Source organism: Rhineura floridana, chromosome 1, assembly GCF_030035675.1.
Source record: "Rhineura floridana isolate rRhiFlo1 chromosome 1, rRhiFlo1.hap2, whole genome shotgun sequence".
NCBI classification, from domain to species: Eukaryota; Metazoa; Chordata; class Lepidosauria; order Squamata; family Rhineuridae; genus Rhineura; species Rhineura floridana.
Genome location: NC_084480.1, coordinates 207,250,184 through 207,268,688, shown reverse-complemented (window position 1 = coordinate 207,268,688; position 18,505 = coordinate 207,250,184). Strand labels below are relative to the sequence as shown.

At 41.9% G+C, this 18,505-nt stretch overlaps 1 protein-coding gene across 2 annotated transcripts in view; it reads left to right on the top strand.

The window, feature by feature from the left end:
• SLC22A23 (solute carrier family 22 member 23) overlaps nucleotides 1-18,505 on the top strand; it is a 147,166-nt gene that overhangs the window by 17,404 nt on the left and 111,257 nt on the right. For both annotated transcript variants that reach the window (XM_061590951.1, XM_061590961.1), the window contains exons 2-3: nucleotides 15,856-15,959; nucleotides 18,321-18,475. In XM_061590951.1, the coding sequence (XP_061446935.1) occupies nucleotides 15,856-15,959; nucleotides 18,321-18,475 (259 nt within the window). The remainder of the gene's footprint in view (nucleotides 1-15,855; nucleotides 15,960-18,320; nucleotides 18,476-18,505) is intronic.

Here is an 18,505-nt window from a genome sequence, read left to right as displayed (position 1 = left end):
GCATTTTCCACTGTTGCACTAATATTGTTTGCTTATCATGATACAAACATTAAGTACAATCAAATGTTCACATTTTGACTTGTACTGGAATCTGCACAGGGAATTGCTCAGAAAGTGTTTAATTTCTGTGTAATTTAGTACTTAATGCCCCCATTTTAATGAGCTCAGATTGAAAATATAGTACTGGGTGATATAGCAGTATGGATTTTAAGTGTAGTATACTGCCACACAGCAATTTTCCCTGTCCCTTTTAAAATAGCCTTTTCTGTTTCAGCTTGTGCGATATATGAAGTTTTTGAGAAAAGACAGCAATTTATATCTTCCAAAATGTTCCTAAATACGATCTACATTTAGAAAACGCTGGAGTAAATGCAAGTTCTCTGGTCTTCAGCATATGCTGTTACTCTTATGTCTGATTGCTCAGATATAGCCTTTTGAAACAATACAGGTTTTTTTCCCTATATAGTACATACAAAGTTGATACACATTTGTTGCAGAAGATTCAGACATCTTAATACCAATGCAACACTTCTGTTTTGGAGAAATCACATTTTCCTAGTACTTTAAAGTATAATATTTTGTTGCTGGGAAAATACTAACTTGTTTCCCCCACCTCCCTGGCAATAGTTTGCACATCTGTCATAAGATATGTGGGCTGGATAAATGTTGCAGAGCCTATTGGATAGCGCCTATGAAATCATTGCTAATAGGGGGGAAAAGTCACCCATTCCCACTGTTGTTTTGTAAACATATATAAAAAAAACGTTTTTAAAGGCTGAGCAGTGCTGTGTACTACTATTCCAGTACAGGAGCTTTGCTGCATTTTATTTATTTATTTATTTATATTTATATCCCACCTTTCTTCTTATAGCATTTAAACAACTACCAGCAAGCTCCCCTTCCCTTGCCTAGGATAGTACTACCACCATTGTCATTTTTGTCCCTAACCCTATTATCAATGGAGTCCTGATGTTGTAATGAAAGTGTACTCCTGTCCCTGAAATTAATTTTGATCTCCGCTGGATATGTGGGGCAGTACAGTTGAACTTGTTTTACATTACTTTATTGTTTATTGTTATGGAGATCATATCGCACACATACGTTGGATAATGGAACGGAGCAAGGAATTTCAGAAGAAAATCACCCTGTGCTTTATAGATTACAGCAAAGCCTTTGACTGTGTAGATCATGAAAAACTATGGAAGGCTTTAAAAGAAATGGGGGTGCCACAGCATCTGATTGTCCAGATGCGCAACCTATACTCTGGACAAGAGGCTACTGTAAGGACAGAATATGGAGAAAACGATTGGTTCGCAATCGGAAAGGGTGTGAGACGGGTGTATTTTATCACCCTATTTGTTTAATCTGTATGCAGAACATATACGGAAAGCGGGATTCGACCAAGATGAAGGAGGTGTGAAAATTGGAGGGAGAAACATCAATAATTTAAGATATGCAGACGATACCATACTCTTAGCAGAAATCAGTAACAATTTGAAACGAATGCTGATGAAAGTTAAAGAGGAAAGCACAAAGGCAGGACTACATACAGCTGAACGTCAAAGACTAAAGTAATGACAACAGAAGATTTATGCAACTTTACAGTTGACAATGAGGACATTGAACTTGTCAAGGATTATCAGTACCTCGGCACAGTCATTAACCAAAATGGAGACAATAGTCAAGAAATCAGAAGAAGGCTAGGACTAGGGAGGGCAGCTGTGAAAGAACTAGAAAAGGTCCTGAAATGCAATGATGTATCACTGAACACCAAAGTCAGGATCATTCAGACCATGGTATTCCCAATCTCTATGTATGGCTGTGAAAGTTGGACAGTGAAAAAGGTGGATAAGAGAAAAATGAACTCATTTGAAATGTGGTGTTGGAGGAGAGCTTTGCGCATAGCATGGACTGCGAAAAAGAGAAATAATTGGGTGTTAAAAAGGTAAAGGTGTCCCTGCACTTATAGTGTGAGTCGTTTCTGACTCTTAGGATGACGTCTTGCGACATTTACTAGGCAGACCGTATATATGGGGTGGGATTGCCAGTTCCTTCCCCAGCCTTTCTTTACCCCCCAGCATATGCCGGGTACTCATTTTACCGACCATGGATGGATGGAAGGCTGAGTGGACCTGACCCCTTTTACTGGAGATTCAACTTCCTCCTTCCATTGGAATCGAGCTCTGGCCATGAGCAGAGCTTCGGCTGCGTTACCGCCACTTACCACTCTGCACCACGGAGTTAGAACAAATTAAACCAAAACTGTCACTAGAAGCTAAAATGATGAAACTTTGGAGTCATGAGAAGACATGATTCACTAGAAAAGACACTAATGCTGGGAAAAACAGAAGGGAGTAGAAAAAGAGGAAGGACAAATAAGAGATGGATTGATTCCATAAAGGAAGCCACAGACCTGAACTTACAAGATCTGAACAGGGTGGGTCATGACAGATGCGCTTGGAGGTCACTGATTCATAGGGTCGCCATAAGTCGTAATCGATTTGAAGGCACATAACAAAAAATAATGGTTAACTCTGTAAGCTTACAGATGTGACAGCTGTAATATAAGATGTACAAACATTTGAAAAATCAATTAAAATGTTTTTTTTTAAAAGCTAGTTATTTCAAGGCTATGCACTCTGCTACAGCTGTACCTATCTTTCCTGATTTTTTTTAAAGCAGCTGGTGGGGTTATATCTTAAGCCTTCCCACATTCCATTTCGTAGAGATAGGATATTGTGCTGCTGGAGCTGGAGGCATGCCAGCAAGAGAATGGAGACAAGTATGTTTTTAAGAACTGCCTGGAAGAGACTCTTTTGTTTCACTCCATTACGTTTTCTGTCCTTGGCACAATTATTCTCTCTCTCACACACACAATTGTTCCTTCCTTTCTTGTTAGTCATATTTTCTCTCTTCCTCTCCCTTAAATTTTATGCATGAAAGTGCGTGGTTCATTAACCTTGTTAGATTTCCAATTTCCAAAATATATTTGCAGAGAGCAGTAGCCTTGGTATACAGTTGGGAACTAGGAGAAAGGCAAAGAGGAACCTACACAATAAAAAGTGCTCCTTCGGGGGAAAGTTGACGGCGATCATTGGTGGATCACAGGCCAGTTTCTGGTAGGTCACCAAGCATTTGCTGATTGCTGGAATTACTGCTACTGCTACTGCTACTGCTACTGCTACTGCTACTGCTACTGCTACTGCTACTACTACTACTACTACTACTACTACTACTACTAATTTATATCCTGCCCTTCCTCCCAGCATGAGCCCAGGATGGCAAACAAAAGCATTAAAAACACTTTAAAACATCATAAAAACAGACTTTAAAGTACATTAAAATCAAACATCTTTAAAAACATTTTTTTAAAAAGCTTTCAAGACATCTTAAAAAAAAGTTTAAAAACATACTGTTTAAAGTAAAATCATATTACAAAGCAATTCCAACACAGACACAGACTGGGATAAGATCTCAAAAGGCTTGTTGAAAGAGGAAGGTCTTCAATAGGTGGCAAAAAGATAACAGAGATGGCGCCTGTCTAATATTTAAGGGGAGGGAATTCCACAGAGTAGGTGTCGCCACACTAAAGGTCCATTTCCTATATTGTGTGGAACGGACCTCCTGATCAGATGGTATCTGCAGGAGGCCCTCACCTGCAGAGAGCAGTGATCGACTGGGTATATAAGGGATAAGATGATCTTTCAGGTATCCTGGTCACAAGCTGTATAGGGCTTTGTACACCAAGACTAAAACCTTGAACTTGGCCAAGTAGCAAATGGGCAGCCAGTGGAATTCTTTCAGCAGCTGGGTGACATGTTGGTGATACCCTGCCCCAGTGAGCAGTCTTGCTGCCGCATTTTGCACCAGCTTCAGCTTCCGGACCAACCTCAAGGGCAGCCCCACATAGAGCTCATTACAGTAATCCAGCCTAGAGGTTACCAGTGCATGGACAACAGTGGTCAGGCTATCCCGGTCCAGAAATGGCCACAGCTGTCTTAGCAGCCAAAGTTGGTAAAAGGCACTCCTAGCCACTGAGGTCACCTGGGCCTCTAGCAACAAAGATGGATCCAGGAGCACCCCCAGACTATGGACTTGCTGTTTCAGAGGGAGTACAACCCCATCCCAAACAGGCAACTGACCAATTATTTGAACTCGGGAATCACCAACCCACAGCGCCTGCATCTTGGTAGGATTCAGACTCAGTTTATTCGCCCTCATCCAGCCCACCACTGATTCTAGGCAGCGGTCAAGGGGTTGCACAGCCTCTCTTGATTCAGATGTTACAGAGGACAGAGCTGGGCATCATCAGTGTACTGCTGACACCTTGCCCCAAATCTTTTCATACAGATATTAAACAGCATGGGGGACAAGATGGTACCCTGTGGCACCCCACAGCACAACTGCTAGGAGGTCAAAAGACAATCATCCAATTCTATTCTCAGAAAACGACCTTGGAGATAGGATCGGAACCACTCTGAAACAGTGCCTCCAATACCCATCTCACCAAGTTGGCCCAGAAGGATACCATGGTCAATGGTATCAAAAGCCGCTGAGAGATCAAGTAAGAGTAACAGGGTCGCATTCCCCCTGTCCTTCTCCCGAGGTCATCTGTCAGGGCGACCAAGGCCGATTCAGTCCCATAACCAGGCCTGAACCTAGACTGGAATGGGTCAAGTTAATCTATTTCATCCAAGAGTACTTGCAATTGCTGTGACACAACCCTCTCAATCACCTTCCCTAAGAAGAGGGTATTTGCGACTGGTCAGTAATTGTCGCAGAACAATGGGTCCAGGGTGGGCTTTTTCAGGAGTGGTTGGATCACCGCCTCTTTCAGGGTGGCTGGAACCACTCCCTCCCACAATGATGCGTTGACCACACCCTGGATCCATTCGGTCAAACCCTCTCAGCCAGCTTTAATAAGCTAAGAAGGGCAAGGGTCGAGAGGACACATTGCTGGCCTCATCATCGCAAGCACCTTGTCTACCTCATCAGGGCACATCAACTGAAACCATTCCCAAGAGGTTGCAGCAGACCTTGCACTGGACACCTCATTGGGGACCCACAGTAGATGTGGATGGGGCATCAAGACTGCTATGGAGGTGAGCAACTTTACCCTCAAAGTGCCTTGCAAACAGTTCACAGTGGGCCTCCGAAGAGTCTAAAACTCCATTTCTTGGAGTTGATGTCAACAGACCCCTGACCATACGGAAAAGCTCCACTAGACAGCTACTTGAGGATGCGATGGAGGCAGAGAAGTGGGCCTTCTTTGCCACCCTTGCTGCCACACTGTAGGCATGGTTATGATGTTTTACTCATGCCTGATCAGCCTCACACACGTCTTTCGCCACTTGCTCTCTAGCCATCATCCAGCCTAATAGGAGCCCAGGGCAGCAAACAGCAAGCGATAAACAATAAAACATCTTTAAAACAAATCCAGTAAAATTCCAATTCTTATAAAGAATGTTGGATGAGGTGAATCTTGATCTGATCTAGTAGGACACTTCTTGGGTTCTTGAATGAGAGGGCATATGTAGGATCACTGAACACTGATCTCTAAACTGCAACATTGAAGCAAGCCCAAGTGTGGTCATTATCATGACCACTTTTAGAGCCCTTTTCCTGGTTTATATTAGGTTAGTTCAGCCTTTCCCAACCAGTGTGCCTCCAGATGTTGTTGGACCACAAGTCCTATCAGCCTCAGACAGCATTGCCAATGGTCAGGAAAGATGGGAATTGTGGTCCAACAACATCTGGAGGCACACTGGTTGGGAAAGGTTGGGTTAGTTGCTACTTACAGCTGTATTATACCCCCACAAGAGTGGCTGTATACCATAGCCAGCATGGATCTTTCACATTCTGCCATCTTAAATTGAAATACCTCCCAGGCCGCTCTACTGCTTCCCATAAACTCATTTCAAAACAAAATCTTATCAAATTATAATTCTGAACTCAGAAATGATTGCTTAACAACCCTCGTAAGTTTTCATAGTGATACACAAAACACTCAGAGAGAATCTAGAGTTCAAAGTGTAAAACAAGAGGGAAAAAATCCAGACCCCTGTGGGACTTTTTCTGTCAGTGGTCTCATAATTTGTTGAAATTAATTAAAAATCAGCCATTTCACGGACTTCCGGGAAGGGTGACTTAGCCTGTGCCTGCTTTTGAGACGGGCTCCTGCCTCAAAAGAAGCTTATTCAGATATATCAGTCAGATTTTTTCTTTTTTTTGACTGATTAAACTTCTCCCGGGTAGGGAGAAACGAAGAGATTAACCTCAAAGCCTATTTTTGTTGGGACGACCAGATCTCATTAATTTATGGGACGAGGTCCAGCCGACGAAGGTGGGACGGATTTTTAACAACAAGCTCTATCTGGAAAAGCGAACGTTCATCTTATCTTCTAAGAGAGAACGCACTAACAGGCAAGCACCCTTCTTTCTATATTTTTCTTTTACTTGACTTAAATTGTTGCTGTTTAAAAGAGATTTGCCAGATTGATCGGTTTTTGACATCTCACTGGGGAGCCATAACTTCTCTCTGCTACTCACTAATTAATAGCTTATCTCTGTTTTTGTTGCAAAAAGCTGTCCTGGATTTGCATTCTAAAGATATACACAGAAGAGGGATTTCTATTCCAGATTTTTATTTTGAAGAATATTATATTGTCTGAGACTACTCTCTTTTTGGTCTATTTTATTTTGACGAATCTGTTTTCTGACGACCGCCATTAATTGTTTCGATCCTGGGAACTGCATTTTGTTTACTTAAGCATGGAGAGATAAGGCTGTCTGCTCTGTTTATACTGTGATGTCACCAAGTTTGGAGTATTAACCCAATTGTTGCTGAAATAAGAAGTGGTTTTCCTATATTTTTTTTTTAAAATGGCAATTAAGAAAGTGGCTGAGAAGCTGGAAATAACTATGTTTCAGAAAATAATGGATGAGATTGAGATAACGAAACAAAACCTGCGACAGGGTTGTAAGGAGCTGAAAATTGAATTGAGTAAAATGAAGCAGGAGATTAAAGATATAGGGGTCCCTGTGAGAGAGGTGACCCTGGAAGGGGTCCCTGTGAGAGAGGAGACCCCGGAGATTGGAACAAACGTGGAACAGGAAAAAGATTTGGAGTCTATGGACTTTAGAAACAAAATTTATTGTTTGGAGACACAGGAGATTAAAGACATAGGGGTCCTTGTGAGAGAGGATACCCTGGAGACTGGAACAGGGGTCCCTGTGAGAGAGGAGACCCTGGAGACTGGAACAGGGGTCCCTGTGAGAGAGGAGATCCCGGAGATTGGAACAAACGTGGAACAGGAACAAGATTTGGAGTCTATGGACTTTAGAAATAAAATCTATTGTTTGGAACTCAATGTTATCTCTGAAGAAATTAATGAAGATTCTAGAGATAAAGTTATCAATGGCATGGATAATCTTCTGGACTGGAATGATGTGATGGAGCCCAATATAGAGAAAATCTATGGAATTAACTGCAGCCATGTGACAATGGAAAAACTTTCAAGAGATGACCCAGTGTATTTTGAAAAAAAGAACAGAGATATGATTTTACAGCAGTATTTCAGCAACCTATTCAGAATGGATGGCAAGAAAATATTTGGGATAGAGGTAATTCCCATCAGACTCTTACTATATGACTATGGCTTTGACAGCAAGATTATTATGGAATACTGATAATGGAAGATTGGATACTGAAATTATTGGACTTAACAAGACTACTGAAGATGGAAGATGGAAAATGGAACTAATAGGGATAATAGAACAATGGCTACTGAAATTACTGAACCTAACAGATTCTGATGTGATGGATTAATTGAAATGTTTATTTTGACTATGGTTATGACAATAAGATTATCATAATTAGTAATGAGACGGATTAATCGATATGCTTATCTGGAAAAAAAAATTGATAGATATATTTCTTAAAGAATTGAAACCTCTCTTTGACTTTTTGTGGAAAGAATAAAGTAATGTTTATGAGATTTGATGATTAAGTAAGATAACTACTGGAGGAAAGTGATTTTATAATATGACTTAAGAGACAGGATTGTTATATATTATAGACTTATAACTGATTTGATCTTTGACAAATGGGAAGTCAATATTTTACTCTTTATTTTTTATTTTTGTTTTTTTTTTTTCTTTTTTTCTTTTTGTTTAACTATTTTTGATTTTGTTTTTTGTCTTTGAATGTTTTATGATTTTGTCTTGTATGTTTTATGAAAATCTGAATAAAAATTATTGAAAAAAAAAAAAATCAGCCATTTCACAAAGTACATGTAATCCTGTTACTGACCTTGCCCCATACTCTTACCTTCAACATCTGCCATTTAAAAGTTTAAAAAAATGCATGGCTGATTTTTAATTAATTTAAGAACTTTAACATTGGAGTCAATAATAGTGTATGCATGCTCAGTATGAACCACCTGTCAGTGTTCTATCAGCCAGAGTAACAGCTGTTTGTCTTGGCTAATCAGGAGGCTACACCCATGCCAGACATCTATTCCACTTTAAGCAGTCCTCCTTCCCCCAAGTGTAGTTTGTGAAGGGTGCTGAGAGTTGTGAGGAGACTCCTATTCCCCTGACAGAGCTCCAGTGTGGTTTAACAGTCAGCCCCTCTTTTGGTGATTGTAGCTCTGTGAGGGGAGTAGGGTGTCTCCTGACAACTCTCAGCACCCTTCACAAAGTACACTTCCCAAGATTCTTTGGGAGAAGCCATGACTGTCTAAAGTGAAATAAATGTCTGGTGTGGGGGTGGCTACGGACAACTTTGGTTTAAATTTCCATGGGAGACTACGTGTGTCTGCTGTAGAACAGAAAGGTGAGGGTAATCCTGAAAAATTATGATACAGTTTATAATGTTTTTCTTTTGGAAAGGAAAGGAGTTTTCCCTCTGTCCAGTGCCCACCTACCCAATCTTCTCCCCTCCCTTCCCTGTCCCCCTCCTCTTCCCCCCTCCCACCTCTTCAGCTTGCTCCCTCTCCTCCCCCTCCCTGCCTCTTCCCCAGGTCAGTTTCACCTATCCTAAGCATGATTGTACAGGAGTGAATTCTATTGAACTCAATAAGCAGGCAAATGATCAAACCTACTCTACCCTTCTCCCTCCTTCCCCTTCCCTTCCCTTCCCCTGTTACCAGATTAATCCAAGCTACACAGGAAGTGGATTGGACTGTGAAAGACCAACCCAAATTGTGTTTGCATTTTGACAAATTTGACAAGGTCAGGTCTCCTGCTCCCCTGGTGCATTCACTGTAGCTGTCCAATTTCCCTGCTTTTTAAAGTTTGATTGAAATATCTGTTGGCTATTGGTATATTCTTAAATCACAATGGGTTTTTGCTTATTAGTGAATTATGCTAGAGGGTTATCTCTTCTTCCAGGTAGGTTCTAAAGCAGGCTAAGGCATCACTGTTGAAGAAGGCATTTGGCTGAATGTTCTCATTACTTGTTATTTTAGTACTTTTCCCTTGATGGTTGTGTGTTATGCTGTTTGAAATTTTGTTGATTTTTCTATTGCTACAAGGTTTTGTTTTATAAGCCACCCTGAGTTTGCTGGGTGAAAAAAGGCAGAGTATAAGGTTTTAAAAAAATAAATAATAAAAACTCTTGCTCTCATCCATAAGGAATTGCTTTGTGATAGGGGTTAACAGCAGGCATGCAGCTGCTTAGAAGTGAAAGCAGCCATTATCTCTTTGCATCTTCTATAACTAATGTATATGTTCAGTTCATTGAGTGGCTTGCTTTATTGCCAGATATAATATAATATGGAGGTGTGCTGCTGCCGCCAGAGCAGGCTAGTCAGCTATGGAGATGTTGTCGCAACTCAGCCCTTTTGCCTCTGGTGAAAAGGCTGAGGCAACCATGTTTCTGAAATCACTTAGTATGCAATTCATTATTTTGCCAAATACAAGGAAACAGAAGCAACACTGAAGCTGGGAAATGTGTGATCATGCCTACTATTATGTTTTGCAAATTGGTGGGGCTGGCAATTATGCCAAGGCCCTATTGGAGGTTTGTGCACCTCCCCAGTACCTATTGGAGACTCAACATCTGATGTAAATGGGCTATGTGGTATTTAAATTGTTAAACCTTGTGGCCAGAGGGAAATTCCATCAGTTATAATGTTATGAACTGTAATAGGAAGTAATATTATTAGGGCTGACAGAATGTCAAAGGAACAGGTTATCTCATTAAATTAGTCTGCACATTTCTCTGCTGCAATAAGTAAACAAGTAAATGGAGATAGCAAATGACTGAATTTCTGCTGTGCCTGTTTGTATCCACTAGTAACAATGCCAAATGAACAAACAGTATTTTAAAATATCTGGGAGGGCTTTTTATAAGGGTGGTGGAAGAAAAAATTAAATTCTGTTGCCATAACAGAATCCTTCCGTTTCCATAGCTTTCTCCTCAGAGTCTAAAATGCAGTTTGGTTGCAAACAAAAAACCACTTTTCCCTAAGAATTAAATACCTTTTTGTATTGTTCTGTGATAGCTGAATCTCCATTCTTAACTTCTCTAGGTTTACTGTGAAATCTTGTGTATGATTACTTGGAAATAGCGTCATTGAACATAATGGGACATTACTCCTTAGTAACTGCAGCTGCTGGCTCTTATGCATATGTATGACGCTGTGGCCTCTGCTTGGCATGTATTGCTAAGCATTCAGCACACAGGCACCTCCCCTTACTGGTCAGATGAATAAGAAGTATTTTTGAATCATTTTTAAACTCGTGTGTATTGTTGAAGCCTATATGCGCATACTGGCCTGAGTTCAAGTTTTCTGCACTTACGGCAACCTTGGGTCATAGCATCATCGATCCTGGATAGCCCTGACCCCAGTGAACAGTAGCAGAGGGCGAGGCAGCATTGCTTCCCTGGCTTCTAAATGCCGGGGTCACTGAGAGCGGGATAGGTGAGCTGGAGGGGATGCTGGCATGGGGCCGGCAGAGCCAATTTGATGCTCCCACTGCTGTGCCTTCATTGTTCTGGCCACCCTAGACCCTCTCCCTCTTGGTAACTAGCAGTTAACCCTGGCATTGGGAAGCCAGGTAAACAACACTACCCTGTGCTCCCTGCCAACCACTACTCCTGGAGAGACCACCTCTGAGGCATGGGACTCTGTGGAGAACCCAGTACAACTTAGGACCTGAAAGAGCCCACAAATCTCAAGGGAGCCTGAAGTCCCTGAGCTCATGAATGGCTCGCCAGAGTGCCCAGACAACCCATCCAGCGACATTGAGAGCCCTAGCCTTGATCCCCGATTCTGCCCCTTTGCCACCCGGACCTCAAGAGTAAAGGACCCAGTGGGAAGCCCAGAGTCAGCGTGGGAGTGACCATTTGGCTGCCAGAAGGCTCTGTTGCCTGGGTCTCCTCAGATGCAAGGGTTTGCTCGGGGAGGAGGGGGAAGACTCTGCTATGACTAATGACACACCAGATGACCCAGGAGGTGGTTATAAACTTCATGGTCTCCTCTGGACCCTTGCTGGGTTAACAGCTCCCTATTCAGTCACTCAGCTCTAGAACTCCTTGATGCAGCTCTTGCTCTGTCTTTGGCTCCACCTTCCTCACGAAGTGCTGCTGATGGGCAAGAGGAAAGGAAGAGGAGAAACAAAGGGGGACAGAAATGGAGGGGGGAGAGAAGAATATTTAAATTGTTGCTGTTAAATAGGTTGCTTTTTACTGTTTTTAATGATGTATTTTAAAATTGTTGTGATCCGCCCTGGGATCATTTGGTGAAGGGAGTGCAATAAATCTTAATAATGATGATGATGATGCCAGGATCTTCTGCGTTTTCTACTCCAGCAATATTGCAGCTCTTCTCTCCCCCCACCCCCATGTAGCTAAAAAGCATGAAGGCATTGTTAAAGCAGCCCCCCTGGGCTACAATGTGTGGAAGTGGCATCAGCTTTCCCCAGTACTGATTATGTGGGACAAGAGGTATTATTATGGCAGGTGTGGGGAACCTTTGGCCCTCCAGATGTTGCTGAACTACAACTCCCATTATCCCTGGCCACTGGCCATGCATGCTGGGGCTGATGGGTGTTGTAGTTCAGCAACATATGTAGGGTCAAAGGCTCCCCACACCTTTATTATGGGTGCTACTGGAGTTCCTTCAATGAATGCAAAACCCATGACACTTTCATCAGTTTGTAGCCCTTGAAATCACCAGGTGCTTCATGCCAGAGCATACCGTGGAAGAATGCAGAAAGGCTTTGTCAGGGATCTCAGCCCTAGGTGGATAAGGCTGAGAGGTATGCAGTGATTTTCAGTGCAGGATCATTTTTTTATCTGCCCACTGGACAAGACAGGGTATCTTGACTAGGGGAGTGGTTGGGTGTTCGGCCCTTGCGGTAAAGGAAAAAAGCACTGATTTTCCAGGAACTAACATCCAATTTAAATATACCTTTGCACAAGGGAGTCTTGCCCCAGTCCCTTAAGAATTTGCATAGCAGCGTCTGCCAACCCGATTCTCTACTCTGCAGCTCCCATCAACCCTACGCAGCATGGCTGTGCAGTCTGGGATTGATGGGAGTTGTAATCAGACCATCTGCAGAGCACCAGGCGGGCAAAGGCTAGCACAGAAAGGACAGGACCTTGTTTATGGTTGCATCGTAGCCTGAATCATGATCTCCCTGGGCTGATTGATTCCAGGCCTATATGGGTGCTGGCAGAACATCTTGAGAAACCTTTACGTTTCAAAGGTAAGATGAGACTACTTTTGGAGTAGTTTACTTAGCGCCATGATTTTGGGGGGGGGGGATGTACTTGGAGCAGAGGGAAGCTTCTGAATAAGTAGGGCCAATTGGAGTGGATGAGAAAAATATCAGTAGCCTTTAGGACTGAGCTGCTTCTAATCTCTCAGATGGACTTTCAAAACGGAAGGTGGGAGATTTGGACCGATGTGCAAATCCCCAGACTAGCAAGTCCTCCTTCAGGCTAATGTCAGAGCAGGTGCATATAATTAAGCTTTGTTCAACTGGGGATCCTGCAGACACAACAAAGTAATCAGAGAGGGGAAAGTATTTGTCATTGAAGCCAAGCTTATCTCCTGTATGTATGCAATGGTACATGATTTGAAAATATTGAACACAGGACAGCATCAGGTCATGAATCTGTTCCTTTTCAAGAAAGAGAAAGGCAAAGCCTTGCTGCATACCTTTGCATTTTAAAATATTATTCAGTGGCGTAGCCTAGAGGGAAATAAGCAGCTGTGCTGTGTAGCTGCAGGAATGGCACCTAGCTGGTTTTGAGGGAATAAACGTGACATTTCACCCTCTAATGAGGGGAGAAATCAGAGCTCATAACAGTGGCAAGTTTGGGGATTTGGTTTGTGTTACATTGTGTACAGAACTGCGAGACATCAGATGTTCTCTGTGTGGCTTCCTCTCTCAGCTTCACTAGTTCACATCACACATTGTCAGTAGCTGCCTGGGGAAAGGCCTTTTACCTGCAAGCAGTGGCTGACAGGTCTATAAAGATCGCTAATGGTGGCAAGAACAGCCAGTGCAGGAGATGGGCCCTTGCAGCCCACTCATGCTGAATGCCAGCCATTACCCTAAGGGGAGAGAAGAGGGATGGGGAAGTTTTTGAGGGTAACATTTGCTTGGGGGTAATCTGTCAGAGGGTTCTTTCTTTCTTTCTTTCTTTCTTTCTTTCTTTCTTTCTTTCTTTCTTTCTTTCTTTCTTTCTTTCTTTCTTTCTTTCTTTCTTTCTTTCTTTCTTTCTTTCTTTCTTTCTTTCTTTCTTTCTTTCTTTCTTTCTTTCTTTCTTTCTTTCTTTCTTTCTTTCTTTCTTTCTTTCTTTCTTTCTTTCTTTCTTTCTTTCTGTGAAATGCAGCCAAGCAGCTCAGGTTGTCCACCCCTACAGCTCAGCCTGTGTTGAAATATGAGCCAAATCCCTACCCCTGTGACTAGTAAGAACTTCTGGGGGAGGCTTGTTTATCTGGGACAGCCAGTGTCAGCATTTGGGAGCTGCTGTTTCATGTTGTAAGATGGCATTATGAATTAGTAGGTGATGTACTGTGTCCAGTGAACGCCTCTTTCAGCCAATGATAATGGGTGTGCTAAACTTTTGTGCTAGTGGAATGACTTCACTTAGTGCAAGGGGATTCCCCCCTCCTTGCCCAACGTGTTTTCCGCATCATCCCCATATCTTATCTTATCCCAGTCTGCGTTTGTGTTGGAATTACCTTTTTAGATGTTTTTTAAAACTTTTTTTAAAGATGTTTTTGAAGATGCTTGTTTTAATATATTTTAAAGTATTTTGTTTTTAAGATGTTTTAGAGTGTTTTTGTTTGCCGCCCTGGGCTCCTACTAGGAGGAATGGCGGGATATAAATTTATGTAATAATAATAATAATCTGCTCCAGAGAGTTGTGGGAACCACCAGGACAGATTTAGGGGGTACACAGGGGGAGAAGGGGAGAACGATCCATTATGCCAGGAAGAATCATTGCGCTGATGGAATATTCAACTTAGCTGTATGTTGAATACAACCCAATGTCTTACAGTTGTGGTGTTTGAGGTGCCACCACTGGATCACCCTCTTGGCTATAGCAATGCTGGCATTTGCTGAAACTGGGATGGGGTGGGGTGGGGGAAAGAACAGGGGAGCATCAGGTTGATGGCAGTGGTGGGGGTGCAGGTATCTCCACCACTCTGTCCTGCCCCATCCTGGTTCCAGTGAGCATCAGCACTGCTACAGCTGGGAAAGTGGCGCAGCAGCATGTGGTAGGCTACTTGGTGGGATGAACTCCCACAAAGCTTGTCCAAATTTCATGGAGTCGTAAATGTTTTAATCATTCTATTTTTAATGTTGTCCAGGAAGCAATGATAAAAACATCACTACTAGCAAATAGATTACAAATAATTGTTAGAATCTGCCAATCTTATTAGTTGTAAATACTTCAGTTTTTCACTGGAGTATTCTGAGGAATGTAGAAGGATTGTAAGTTCATAGCATGGTTTCCCTTTCTTCTGCTTAAGACAGAATAAAGGAACATTATTTTTGAACAGCTTTATAACTGAAATTCAGACTTCAGGATCAAAAAACAGAACACTTAGCACAAAAAGAGAGAGAGAGACAGCCCTTGGTTAGCTCAGGACAGCAGCAACGAAAGGGGCGGGGGTGGGGTGAGGCGGGTAGCATGGCTCAGTGTCAAAATTACATAAAATAGGGGGAGAATTTAGAAAAAAAATTCTTGTAGATTGCAGTGACGGCCGCAAACTCCGTGCTGCGTACAGCTGCGGCCTGCCGCAAGGGATTGGTGCCGTTCTGAAGGGATAGCAAACTATTCAGTTGGGATCCGGTACCAGGTTTGATTTTGTCAGATATTCTCCCCCATCCCTACCCATAATAGCTGAAAAGGTGCTTGCATATTCAAAGGGAATATACCAGTAAATACCAGATCCTGGGCACAAGCAAGAGTGAGTGACTCTCACTCATACCATGTTTGAGAGCTTCAAGAGGCTCTTAGCAACCTACAATTAGGAACAGAATGCTGGAACCAGTGAAGTATGGGCTAATCCAGAAAGGCAATTCTAATATCTCTATAAAATGTATGTGACTTGGGTAAGATGCTTTAAATATATTGTTTGATGCCTTTTAATATTCCACATAGTATGAGGGGCTTCAGCCATGGAAACCTATGGCCTCCAGATGCTGTTGGGCTCCAACTCTCATCAGCTCCAACCAGTATAGCCACTGGTCAGGGATGATGGGTGTTTAGTTCATCTACTTCTGGTGGCTACCACACTGGCTGTCTCTGCTGTATGCAGTTCTGTTTGCAGTATGAGAATAATGGCATGCATTTAAAATACATTTATTTTTCTTCTTTTCTAGTGGGATCTTGTTTGTGAGTCTTCCTGGAAAGTCCACATCGCAAAATTCTCTCTGCTTGTAGGATTAATTTTTGGTTACCTAATAACAGGATGTATAGCTGACTGGTAAGTGAGAATTCACACGTAGATTAAAGGTGATAAATATGTCTCTCCAGATCATTATAAAATTACTTTTCTCAAGGAAACTGCATTTTCCCCCTTGAATGCTGTTGCCTCTTCCATAGCATTCCATTTCAATTCATGTGTCACAAAAGCAACATATTTCACAGCTGACTTGCCACTGATTGATGATGTTGTGGAAAATGAAGTCATTTTAATTTTTAAAGTAGGTGTTTAAGTTAGTATGGATGGCTTTAGGTGATGTTCTTGCCCTAAAGCTGGCTGTCAGCCCAATTTTATTAAGCTGTGGTAGCTTTGCAGAAGTGGCTGGCCTAGCTCTGTGCCAGTATGTAACAATATAAAAAAGGGGGAGAGGATAGAGCAGGGAAAACAAAAGTGCTACTTAACTAGAAATGATATCTTTCCCCAATAGAGAAATGTAATTCCGTCAGAGGCACATAAAACCCTATTCTTTTCCAATCATGGGGTCCCACTACCAGTAAGAAAAGAGAAGGCTGACATACAAATTATATACAAATCTGAATAGCAGGCATAAAATGCTGGCAAATCCAGTAATTAAAAAAAATAACTTTTTTTTTTTTAAATTCTTGTATTTGGGAAAGGGAGCAGATTAGTAGTAACTTCGTTTTTGCATGTTGATTCAACATTAGCTATGCTTTAAAACAAAATATTTTTACACGAGTAGTGCAAGTATATAGATGAAGATGTGCATTTTTATATGTGTTGTGTTGAAAAGCAATGTATAGCATCCACCCTGTGTGATGGGCATTCCAATGGGCATCAGATATACTCCTGTAGTACCTGATTGAACAAGTGATACATGTGGAAGCCTGATGATGCACGTGGATCTACATAGCTGGACATGTTTCATATAATCAGAAACATAAAGAGAACAACCTCTGGCAGTACCAAATGGCCTGAACTTCATTTTTGAGATATCCAAAATATGTTGTGTATTGCAAGTGATCTTATGGTTTTTCTCACATGTTGTTGAAGCTGCTGGGATTCTTCTTAACAGGTCTGCTTCCACAGAGAACAAAAAGGGTGAGATGGGGCAGGGGTGTGTGATGCAAAACTGCAAATCTTTGCCTCAGTCAGAAAATCACCTCTGTTGGACTGAAAAAATAGTTACTGTGGGAAATGTTTCCCTAATGATTTTGCTTATATGAAAATAAACCGAACTAAGAAAAGTGAAATCATTGTTAGATCTCTGATAGGAGCATCTTCCTGTTGCTTGGTAACCAACAGAGACTGAGACTATGGTTTATTAAACACGTTACGTACTTGAAGCTAGATTAGCTGTTAGGACTTGGATTTTATCTAGATAATGGCTGCAATCTATGACACAGCTGTCATAAATGGCACCTCCACCTGCTTCCACTTTGCCAGCTGGAACTTGAGTCACCAGCACAGCAGGCTACTTAAGGACTAGATATAACATCTTTAATTAAAAAAAACCTGGAGGGATTTCTGGGTGTTTGGGGGGGTATTTCCCTTGAAATTCCTTTTATGTACATGCTGGGTATTTTGGTAGAAAATAGGAGCACCAAAATGTTTGTGAATGAAAAGGCTTTTATCATTTTTAATTTTTCCTCAAACCACGCTTTTGGGCCAGATTATGATTACTGCTGTAGCTGCCCTGAGTTTACTGAAAAAGTCTGGATGAAAGTATAACAAATAAAATAAGAAATTTAGAGAGCTACTTCATGCACACCAAAGCACTTTCACACACCCAGTGGATCTTCATCCCCTCTGGATTGCCACAGGCTCCCGGCTCCTGGATTTATGAGAACCTGGCTTTCCATTTGTTTCTGGGGACAGTTCAAAGAGCTGATTTGGACCTGTAAAGTCATACTCAGCTTGGGAGCAAGGTTTCTGAAGGGATAACTCTTCCCATATGAGCTTTTGCACTCATTTATATTGTCATTGGAGGCCCTTCTCTAGATGCCTCTGCTATACTGAACTTCTCCTTTTTATTCCCCCTTTAATCCAATAAGAACCATAACAGTATCATTCCATGCCTACCATCTGAGATAAACAGATGACATCTGGAGGCAGGGCCACAACTGTGTTGGCACCCTGGTTGTGCATTGCCATCCCTAAAAGCACTTGATTAGTGCCTGCCTTTCTAACTTTTAGGCACCAGGTAAAAGCAGTGTTTTCCTCCCAAAGTATTAAAATTTTAAAAATGCAGAATATCCTGATTACAGATCTCCTGCATGATATTGCTCCCTAAGTGTGTCCATAGAGAAGGTTAAGAATCAAAGTTTTATGAAAGATAGGTTGGGAAAATGACACGTTGAGTATGAAATACATTTGGCTTTGTTCCTTTTTTTCCTTCTATAGGTTTGGTCGTCGGCCAGTGCTGCTCTTCTCTGTTCTATTCATTCTGATATTTGGACTGACTGTGGCCCTGTCAGTGAATGTGACGATGTTCAGCACACTCAGGTTTTTTGAAGGGTTTTGCCTGGCTGGAATAATCCTTTCGTTGTACGCACTGCGTAAGTATTGCCTTTGTAATGCATCCTGCC